The sequence below is a fragment of the Podarcis gaigeae genome (assembly GCF_964106915.1).
Source record: "Podarcis gaigeae genome assembly, chromosome: 5".
NCBI classification, from domain to species: Eukaryota; Metazoa; Chordata; class Lepidosauria; order Squamata; family Lacertidae; genus Podarcis; species Podarcis gaigeae.
The window spans coordinates 63601686-63612836 of record NC_139681.1 but is presented as its reverse complement, the minus strand read 5'-3'; the positions used below and the strand labels follow the sequence as shown (position 1 = coordinate 63612836).

Genomic DNA, 11151 nt, shown 5'->3' with positions numbered 1-11151 from the left:
TCTCGCTGAGTGGCCGAGAGCCAGTCATTGTCTCTGACTCAACCTCAGTTTCCCAATCTGTAAAATAGGAAGAGTTGGTTTTGAGAGAGAGAGAGAGAGAGAGAGAGAGAGAGAGAGAGAGAGAGAGAGAGAGAATGTAGCACCATACACGCCCCTGCGCCTTAGAAGCAAAGGAACTCAGAAATCGAAATAAATAAATGGATGGGATGGATGGATGGATGGATGGATGGATGGATGGATGGATGGATGGATGGATGGATGGACTGATGGATGGATGGAAAGAAAGGAGTTTGACAAGCTATGGGCACGATCTCCCTGGAAGTTCGTCCACGGCAGGAAAGATTGAGCAACTGCTTTCGCTACCCACAAAAACCCAGTTCATTTTAATAGAGCGTAAGCAGGATAAATTTCCCGGAAGATTGTGCCCAGATCTTTAAAAATCTTCGAGCTTTCAGGACGATATTAGAAATTGTTTGTATCCTGACCCTACTTTCTGCAGTATTTGCAGGCCCTACCACACCGCCAAGACGCAGGTAGACTTGGCCAGCTTCCTTGCTGTCTAGAAGGTTTTGTTTTGTGTGGATCGAGACTGGATTCACAAGCACATAACTGACGTGTTCGACGACAGATTGTCTTTATTCAAAATGTCTTTGTTCAGCAAATGAACAGAATTAACGAGGTAAAATCCTTCTGGATACAATTCTTCCCCCAATACATTGTTAAAACATATTTAAATTACCACCGTGTTATTCATTTTTTTAAATTTTATTTTCCATTAAAAAAAAACAATTCTACTGCCTGACTTCATATCTGACATTCTGTCTAAAAGTAAACTTAGGTCTACTTGCACTGATTCACACAAATTGAAGGACTATCTGTTTTAAATTAAGCAAACACTATCATACCATGTTTGAAATATAAACGTTTTTCACCCTTTTTTAATATCTCTGAAGAGCTTCTTTTTTAATCTTTTTGACATGAAAAGCAATTTTAGCTATTAGTGCTGGATGGTAAAATATAGATATATAGATATATATAACACAGCTAACTCTTGTTTTTTAATGTGCAAAAAAAGGAAATCGTTAAGTCAGAATACTTCCGGGATTTTAGGAATTCAAGTCCGATTCACATCCGATCATATAAACTCATAGACATTGAGATAATAAATAAAAAAGAAAATCATCATCATCAAAGATGTTTTGGCCTTTCGGCCAAAAAGGGCAATTAAAAGTTTGACACATTTACAATTCTTACAAGTTTCGGGGCCCCTCGGAGCCCCAAGTGCAGAAAGAAAAATACCTTTTGTGTGTTTGTTTTTGGATTCGACTACAAAGTCTCGGAGTCTCCCCATCCCCGCCCTCCCACCCTCGGAAAAAGTCGAGTCTTAAAAGTCTTTCCCCAGGTGAAATCAGGTCTCCGGGACATCTCTCCCGCGCTCAGGTGGCTTTCGCTTAGGCTCTTAAAATATCTTTGTTTCTGAAGTCTCGTCAAATATCACATGCACCACGGAGGGGTTCCGATTCCACCGACAAGCCAAGGCTATGGCGACGTGGGGGTTTCCAGGCCGCCTGCCCTGTGTGGGGCTGTCAATGATGGGAGCTTGCCGGGGGGGTTACATGGCTGCGGCGTGCGCTGACGAGTAGGGGTCTATTCCAGTCTTGGTCATGCCTGGGAATAATATGTAGGCCACGGGAGGCTGCAAACTGGACGCCGACCAAGCCGTACAGTTACAGGGCACCACGTAGCCGGGGTTGGTGGGCGACGGGTGGGTGTGGGTGTGCTGGCTGGGGCAACTCAAGGTGCCAAAGGCCCCGTTCTGGTATCCCAAGGTGGAGGCGTAGGGCAGGGTGCTGGTGGCCAAGGTGTGGGGCACCTCGGTCATCTTCTGGATGGCGCTGGAGCTGAACTGGCTGGGGTCAAGTAAGGAGTAGGGCGCGGAGGTGGGGGGCAGGAAAGCCCTCGCCTTCTCCGGGGAGCCGAGCAGAGAGTCCGTGGCTGCCACGGGGAGCCCGGCCGCCTTGAGGGGGTCAGTGTCTCCGAGGTAAGGCAAAGGGAAGACATACCTGTCCTTCTTGAGGAGGTTCTTGGGCTTGCGACGGGGCCGGTACTTGTAGTCGGGGTGCTCCTTCATGTGCTGGGCGCGCAGCCTCTTGGCTTCGTCGATGTAAGGGCGCTTCTCGGCTTCCGACAGCAGCTTCCACTCGGCGCCCAGGCGCTTGCTAATCTCCGAGTTGTGCATTTTAGGGTTTTCCTGGGCCATCTTCCGACGCTGGCCCCGGGACCACACCATGAAGGCGTTCATGGGGCGCTTGATGTGGTCGGAAGGTTTGGACATGGTGGTGTGCCGGACGGACGCCTCGTCGAGCAGCCCAACCGCCGCCAGCTGTCCCCAGCCCCGCGCACCTGGCTCCGCTTCGCCTCCTCCTCCTGCCTTCCAGCCAAGGCGACCCCCCACCACGCTCAGCTGATCATACCAGTTCTCCGGGCGATCCAGTCCCCGCCGAGGTACCCCGATGGATGGCTGGGGAGCGGGGAGGGGAGGAGAGGAGAGAAGCGGAGCGAGCGAGCAAGCAGCAGGAAGAGGAGGAGGCAGCCGCAGGGCGAAGGAGCCCGAGGAGCGAGGCCAAAGGCAATCCAGGGGCGCCTAGTCCGCCGACGAGCGAGCGCTCTCTCTCCCTCTCTCCAGAGGATTGCCAGGGGGGTCCCCTCGACGGCCCTGGAACCGGGGATCGGTGGCGACGCGGAGGGTGTCTGGCTCGGCTGGCAAGGGACTGAGGACAAGGAGCAGACTCGGAGCCAAAAGCGGGGAAGTTCAAAGGCGAGGCTGTTCGGGACGGCGCGCAAGCTTGACGGAGCGGCGAGTAGGGCGTTCACTCCCTTCACCTGATCGCCCAATCAGCGGCCAGAGAAAGAGCGAGCGAGCGAGAACGAATACCTTCGGAAGAGAGAGAGCGGGAGAAACAGGAAAAAAGAGGAGGGGGAGAGGGAGGGGAGAGGGCAGAAATCACTAAAGACACAGGATTAAAGGGGCCGCTTTTGTTAGACGGCGCGCTAATAGCAGCAGCCAATAAAACTCCGCCCATCCCCTCGTTTTAGGGCGGAGTGGGTGAAAAGAGCTCTTTTGAGCAGGGGGGGAAATGGCAGAGTGGTGGCAATCTTCCCCCTAATTTGGGAAGTGGGGTCCAAACAAACGGAGTAAATTTGTCAATGGGGCAAGAACACGAGCCAAGGACAAGGGCGTCCTTGTTAATGTTTCCTCCCTTGTGTTCGACCCACCAGAAAAGCACCAGGTCTGGCTGGAGAGAGAGATGTGAGGGGGGGGGCCGCTGAGGGAGAGAGAAATTACAGGCGACTGGGGGGGGGGGCGTGCGATTGTTTGAAAAGCAAAAGTGAGCAGAGCCGCGCGAAGGTCGCCACGCGTCTCTCTCCAGCTTCCCCTCTTGCCCCTCAAGGAGTTGGGCCGAGCCGGGGAGAGCCTGGCAAATGCCGACCTGGAGAAACGGGGCTGAGCTGTGAGGCGGGGGGGAGTGGAAGGACGAAGCGGGATCCATATGCATTAAGGGGGGTCTGGCACTTCGATGGGGTGGACGGGAGTGGAACAGGATAAACCTAAACTTCCAGCGCTATTTGGAGTTCATTTTTATACCAAAAGTCAATACGTACTTTATGGAGGCGAAAATCTACAGAGCCTCAAAGAGCACGAGTTCTGCCCGACTTAAGTGAACTGGGCTAGGAGGGGACGCTGGACGGGGCGGGCGCGGCAAGGAAGACTTTTGTCCCCTGCGCTTTGGTGACGATGCCCTTTTGTGATGCGCTCTCTCATTCTTCTCCTCTGCTTTAAATCTAAGCCTTTCTCTGTCCTGGGGTTTTTGTTGTTGCATTTGGGGGGGGGGGGGGACTATTAAAAGATTGGCTTCTAAAGAGAACAAAATACCCACAGGAGCTCTCCCTCCCTCCCTCCCTCCTCTCTCCCCTCCACGCCTGTTTTCTTTGAATAATTGCTGCCTAACGCAAAATGCCCTTGGGGAAAATATTTATTAAATGGAAGCCATTTCCCTCGAATCCCCAAAGAGCCCGGGTTCTTGAAGGGCCTATTGGCTCTGTGCACCTGCCGAGTTTAAAACTGGTCCAACATCAGCCTCTCTCTCTTCCTCCACACCCCCGCCCCGCCCCTCGACCCTCTTCCATAGTTTCCCATCGCCTCCTTTGGCTCTGTAGCTGCTCTCTTTCGAAAGACGCGTCAGAGTTAACAGGAGTTGGGTTACCTTCCCTTCTTTTGTAGATCCGGATCTTTGATGATGCCTTTTCCGCGTCTCGGGGTGGGGGTGGGGGGGTGAGGAGATAGGGTGTTTTAAAATATAGGAATTCTGAGGCTCATTTAGCCAACTGCATGGTTCAAATTTGATTTTGAATTTTACAAAAAATGGAAAAAGAGCACGCCAGGTAATTTTACACCAGTGATTTTAAAGCTGTCAGGATGTAAATATAGGCGCCTCATCCATTTGTTTTATTCCAGTCAAGTAAATAATAATAATAATATGAATAATATGAATAATAATAATATCATCCACTATGCCCCGTGGTGTTAAACATTCTTACCAATATAAAACCATATGATTTGCAGCACTGTCTAAGGGGCGGGGCGGGAACCTGTCGTTTTCTTTCCTCTCCGTTGTTAGGGGGGGCCCTGCAGAATAATGCTTACCAATTAGTCCCCCTTCTCCCAACCTCCACTGACGATCTGATTTTACTCAACTTCCTATTTAAAGCAATGGAAGGCCAGTTTCAGTCCTTACACCTGTACAGAGAGGCGTCTTAAACCGCTCTCCGCAGGCAACACCTGCTGCCGACCTCATCCTGGTTCATTTCAAAAGATCTCGGAAGTACACACACACACACACACACACACACACACACACACGGGACACAGAAGCGCGCACGCAAATACTCCCCGTGCCGCCGGCTCTCTCGAAATCAGTGTCGTTGCCTGCCGAGAGTCCAAACCATAGTTTTGTTTTGTTGTTGTTGTTTTTCAAGCTTGGGAAGAAACAGCAGCGACCAGCTCTCCCCGCGCTTGGCAACGGCGTAGGTAATAGATCGCAAATATTTTCAGAACACCAATCATTTTTCAGCCAGAGACATTCTCCCCCCTCCCTCTGCGCCCGGGGCCCTTTGCGTTTTGCTCCCTAAGGTATATTTAGAGGTTATGCCCCATACGAGCGGCTGGTTCATGCATATGTAACGCATCGGTGCTGTGCTGCGTGTGTATTGGTATGTCTTTTTCCAACGGAATCCTCCATCCGACCGCCCCAGCTTCTCAGTTCTGCCACACTTTTATCCAAAGGAAGGTTTCTAATATATCAGCGTCTAGAGCAAAAAACCCACAATACCCACAGTTGGTGTGTTGTTGTTTTTTAATGCAGGGCAAAGAGTGGCCTTTGATTCCTGAATTGCATGTGCATGTGCGTAATATATATGAAGTGATCTCCTGAATAGAAAATTACACTAACAGTAGAGAGAGAGAAAACCCATGCCATTTCAAATGCTCAGGAGGATATACATGGATTTCGTTAGCTGCCACGATTTAAATAGCTGAAGTCTGGGACTTTGGCTTCTGCCTGTGGCGATGCACGTCCATACGTCCCTTTTTGAGACAACATCAGACATCATCTCCCACCCTCCCCAACTCCCACCACCGTCGTAAATTGATGGCGCCTGCGAATATGGCTGTATAAAGCTTATTCCTCCCGCACTCGCCGGCGTGCTCCGGTCCTGTGGGCTCAGCTCAAGTAATGGCCGCGCGCGCCTGCTATTTCTGAGCCCGGCGCGGTGCTCACCAAGCAAACCCTGGCGCAGGCCGGCCCCGCTCGACATGCGCTTTTACGCGGCAAGAATGGCATCATTGCAAGGGCCCGTGTAGACGGCTTGAACGCAATATGTAACTTAAGTAAACGGGCGTGATTAAAGAGGGGTTTTCCTCCGCTGTCGATTTTTATACTTCCAGATTTAAGATGACCAATAGTGATAATCTATGAGCTCGCTCCCCTCCCTCCCCGGCAGAAGTTGAAGGCGGCGGTGGCACCAAAACACCGACGAGAGTGCTGATGGAGCGCGGCACGGCGCTAAACATACACATAGGCAGTGCTTTTGTGGGGGTACGCGGGGGTACGCACAAAGAAACATTTTGTGAATCAAAGTTTGGCCTCATTGAGGGCAGTATTTCAGTATGAGTCGGAAAATGAGAGTACCCCTAAACATTTTTTTTTTTTTTGGAAAAAAATCACTGCACATAAGATACATAATTCACCAGGTCGGAGGAAAGAGCCGCAGTCCCTTGCCCTCACATCCTATCCCCGGAGGAATTGGAATATGATTCAAAGGCGGCAACAGACGTTCCTTAGTAAATTTCGTTGGCTATTTGGAGGCGAGGACCCTGGGAACAGGTGAGCGCTCCCTCTCTCCCATCACGCACCCGCAGTGGCAAGGGCGCGCGCAAGCGCGCACACTACTTTTTCCTCGGTCAGAAAACTCCTGGAGAAATCACTTCACACCGTTTGCCTGCTTGTATTAGGGCGTTGGGAAGTGGGGACTGGGAAAGAAACTATGGTGCCTATCAGGCCAGGAGGAGACCCCAACCAGGCGGGCAAAGAGAAGCGGGGTGGGGAAGCGCTCGACGTGTTGTTGCTTAGTCAGGGCTACAGATGCTGTTTGTCTCCGGGTGAACAAAAGTCATCTCGAAAATACTCGTAAAGCGCTCTCTTGAACCGAGTTTGCGCCCTGTTTTAGAACACAGCTCAGATCCTGACTGATTTTTTTCTCGCAACTTCCACATTCTCTCCTCAACTGCGAAAATAATCCCAGGTCTAAATCGGGTCTCTGTAAGGGGCTACCCAAAGCAGCTCCCCTCTTGCCCGTCCGCCCCCTCCGACTTCTTGGGAAAGCTCCGAGACAACTCAGGCGCAGCGCAGTGCGAGGGATCCTCCTGCTTAGCCTAAATGGACAGGGGTCATTCGTCAGCTGGGACTTCAAGTCTCAAACTGAAATTATTGTTTAGCCTCGGGGCAGGTTCCCTCTCTGCCTCAATTCCCCACCAGCAACTAAAAAAAAGCTGGGGAGGGTAGAATCGGAGGACCAATAGGAGAGAAACTGCTACCCAGAGCCCTTTGCCAAGGCAAACGTCTCTCCCGCGGCTCATGGCCGTAGTCTGGGATTAGTCAGCAGCCAGATGCGCCTTTCGCGGGGCAGCCAGTTTCCTAATACGATCCCTTCTTCGGGCGCGCGGATTCCTCCCATTCCCAAAGAGCACTGGGATCTTTTCAGCCGGTGTTGCTGCGAGGGTCTGGATGGGAAGCGCTGTCTCCCGATTGTAGCTCAAGGTCGGGAGCTCACATGGACCAAGGTGCGCAGAGCCACGAGGCAAAGACCCGCGCTTGATAAAAGGCAGGAAAATCACATTACAGACCTGAGCTTGGGTGTGCGGTCCCTTTGACTCAGGCTCGATGACATATCGGTTCTTTCCTCCTCCTTTCCTGCCAAATTATATTTTATCCATTTATTTATTTTATCAATTTATTGGGGATGGGTGGGAGGAGAAGTATGTATTTATTTGAGGCAAGGGGGGGCATGCTATCATTTCCCCCGCTTAGAAACAAGTGAAATTGGGTCTCTGGGTTTACAAAATAATCCAGATAGCAAGACCAATCGTTTGGGAGTTGAAGGCTGCCCTTTGTTGGCTGTCGAATACCCTTTCAAAAAACACTCCATAATTGTTGGGACTATTGATGGAGCGAGATTGCTCTGCCAATAAACTCCCCGACGCTCGTCTAAGGCGCGTTTAAGCAGCCTGGGAGGGAAATGGAGAGCGCGCGCACACACACTTTCTCTTGCATTGTGTCCACATCGTTCCTTCCCATGGGAGGAACACCCAAATGGGGGGGGGGGGTTCTATTGAATAGCCCACTAAGTTCCTCATGGAATTCCAGCGACCTTGTCTTCAGGAAAAGAGAACTCCCACCTGCTGCAAAGACAAATCGCTCGACTTCAGCAAGCTTGCGACGAAGTTTGTGGGGCTGGTTTCCCCTCCCCTCGCTTCTTTCCACCAAAAGGTATACAGGAGAGAAGGGTGGGGACAGGGTTATAATTGCGGGGGGGGGTATCTCCCGCAGAGCAAAAGATATGAGTAAATGCTGCGCCCGAAGGCAGTTCAGCTTCCTTTTGGGAATCGCGTTCAAGCCCAATTAGGAGGCGCCCTCTGCACAGGCGAATGTCATCCCGGTTTAGAACTGGGCGCGCTTGCTATTTCGGGGGCAGGAGAAAATAGTAGCGAAGCAACAGGACAAGGACCGACCAGGTTTAAGTATTCTTCTCTTCCGGCACCCAACTAACTGGACGCGCAGGAGAAGTCATGATTTCTGAGTTAAATTGGAGACAGGGGGCGGGGGCGGGGAGCAAGTTAACCACTTCGTTTCAATGCTAAGAATGAATCAACTTTAAAGTGCGTTGCTTTTCACGCACAAAAGAGCAAAGTCAACGGGGGAGTATAAGGGTCTCAGAGGGTGCGTAAGAAGTTTTCGAGAGACTGTAAGGAACTTCAGCATCTCAAACCATTCCCTGCCCTCACATACTCTACGCATGCAGTTAATTCCCTTGGCGATGTGGTTTTCTGGAGCGGCATTTTGATGAAAATATGTAGACCCGAAGTATTGTGCGATACATATGCAATACATATCCAGACATTTACATGCCACGAGCTCCACTAAAATAAGTGCGGGCGCTCAATCCCTTTCTTCTTCATTCTGAGAGTCCCCAGAGTAGTTACAAGTAACAGCATTTAAGATTGCGATCCTGAATATGTATTGGCAACTATGGGACATATACTGATTAAAATTATTAGGATATGGCTAATAGTTTCAACAGAAAGCAATACAAAACTATTAAAGCAATGAAGAGATCCGACCACTCTTCTTGCTGCTGCTGCTATCATTATCACCATCATCACCAATAACCACGATGACGATGACCACTACCATCTCTTTGGTCCATCTATTCCTGTATCTTTAAGGATGGTTGAAGGTGGCATTTGTACAGCAGTGATGCTCAAAGGATCACTTTGAGCATCACTGCTGATTAGCCTGAATTAGCCTGAGAAAAGATAAGTGAAGTTAATAGCCCTTAGTCATGGATCAAAGCCCTCTTCCTTGTTCAAGAGGCCACCGTCCTAAACATATTAACACGAAGAAAGTCCAGTTGATTTTAGAGGGGGTAACTTTTTAATAACATGCTCAGGCTAAGTTCAAGTCTCTGTTCTTATTTTCCATATAAATTCCAGCGTTATTTTTGGAATTGCAAGCAAACACCTGCTGGCATTTCAGTTTCTTTCACAAACAACCACTTCATTATTGTTATTTATTAAATTTCTATGCTTCCCTTCATCCAAAGACCACAGGATGGTTTGCAACATAAAAAAATACAAAATATAAAATGAGAACACAATATCCATATGAAAACGAAAGAAAACCACTAACTCCCTTCACCAAACACATCATCATTATTATTATTCATTAAATTTGTACATAAATTTATTAAATTTCTAGAGTCACACCTGAATGCTGGCCTGCAGCTTTTAAACATCTTTTAGAATTGTCAGATTTTGTTATCTCTTACTTATTCCCTCATTCAAGGACCACTGCAAGTCAAATGAACACCTGTCTTTCAACTGCCACATGAATGGTGTTAGAATAAAATCTGAGGCTAGGTTAACACAGTCTTCAATTTGGCCCTCCTGTGTCACAGAAAAGCCATTTTCCTGTCACTCATATGTAATGCATGAATGTCTGTGGCTGCAGTCATATAGGAAAGTATCTGGAATTAAAACACTGAATGGGGCTTACTTCTGAGTAAAGACACATTGTATGTACACATACCTGGGAGCAAGCCCCAACACAGTAGAATTTGCTTCTGAAACATTATTATAACTCTCATATATTTGGATATTTTTTCCTAAATTACATTGAAATCTGTATTTGCCATCATTTATGTAGCATCACTGCAGAAAGTTTATTTATGTAGCATTACTGCAGTAAAACTTCTCTGGACAATAGTTAAGGGGGAAAGGAGCAGAAAGTACCTTGGAGTAAGTTTCAGCCAGTTGATTTAGTTATCCTTCTAGCAGAGTAATCTGAGGATTGTTATATTGAAATATATGTGCACATATACTAGAATATCCATGAAAATGTGTTTGTGATGATTCTGAAGGAAAGGGATAGTTTTCCTTAAGTGCAAGGCAGCACATTTTATTAAACTGAATAACAGAACAAAACCACCCCTTATTGCGAGAAGGAAGAGTCACCTTCATTTTCTTCTCTATCAAACAAATATGTGATATTTCCTATTATGATAACATCCCCAAATAGCTTCACAAAAAAAGCTCAAGTTCCATCAGTATTGTGGAAAATTCAGATATATATTTTTGCCGGTGTGTGTGTGATATGGCAGTGATTTCAGCCAAGCGCTGCCTGGTCCTGTTGCCATAGGTTCTTTTTACTAGAATTAACAGCATAACCATTTCTCCCTAAAAGGCAAATATTTGCTACTTTTGGATACAAACTTGAAGGAAAAGGCATTGCTTTTGTCTTTTTCATCAGACCTAATATACAGTGGATAGAGTTGGCTATTTGCACTGCACACTGGCAGGCCCTTCAGCAGTTCAAATATGTTTGATTTTATCTGTAATTTAAAACAGAAGTTGATTAAGTGGGGTACTTAACTGATTAAGTTAAGTTGCATGACAACTAAGGAATCAACCTAACACTAGAAATTCAGGGTTACATTCAGGCCATAAAACATAAAGAACACAATTTGGAGAAAACTAACAACATTTATTAAAACAAAAAAAAATCCTTCCAGTAGCACCTTAAAGACCAACTAAGTTAGTTCTTGGTATGAGCTTTCGTGTGCATGCACACTTCTTCAGATACACAGAAGTGTGCATGAAGTGTGCATGCACACGAAAGCTCATACCAAGAACTAACTTAGTTGGTCTTTAAGGTGCTACTGGAAGGAATTTTTTTTTGTTTTGACTATGGCAGACCAACACGGCTACCTATCTGTAACTGGAACATTTATTAAATCAGAAAAACTTACTGGGCTCTT

General features: G+C 47.9%; 1 protein-coding gene across 1 annotated transcript; it reads right to left on the bottom strand.

Annotated features, from left to right (window-relative positions):
- Window positions 1-321: 321 nt before the first annotated feature.
- On the bottom strand, window positions 322-3082 carry SOX14 (SRY-box transcription factor 14). Its single transcript, XM_083740100.1, has one exon. The coding sequence runs from the start codon at window positions 2333-2335 to the stop codon at window positions 1613-1615; it is 723 nt and encodes a 240-aa protein (XP_083596226.1). The 5' UTR covers window positions 2336-3082; the 3' UTR covers window positions 322-1612.
- Between the last annotated feature and the right edge of the window lie 8069 nt (window positions 3083-11151).

Coding starts and splice junctions, on each gene's coding strand:
- SOX14 (XM_083740100.1), bottom strand. CDS start 2,335: ATGTCCAAACCTTCCGACCACATCAAGCGCCCCATGAACGCCTTCATG.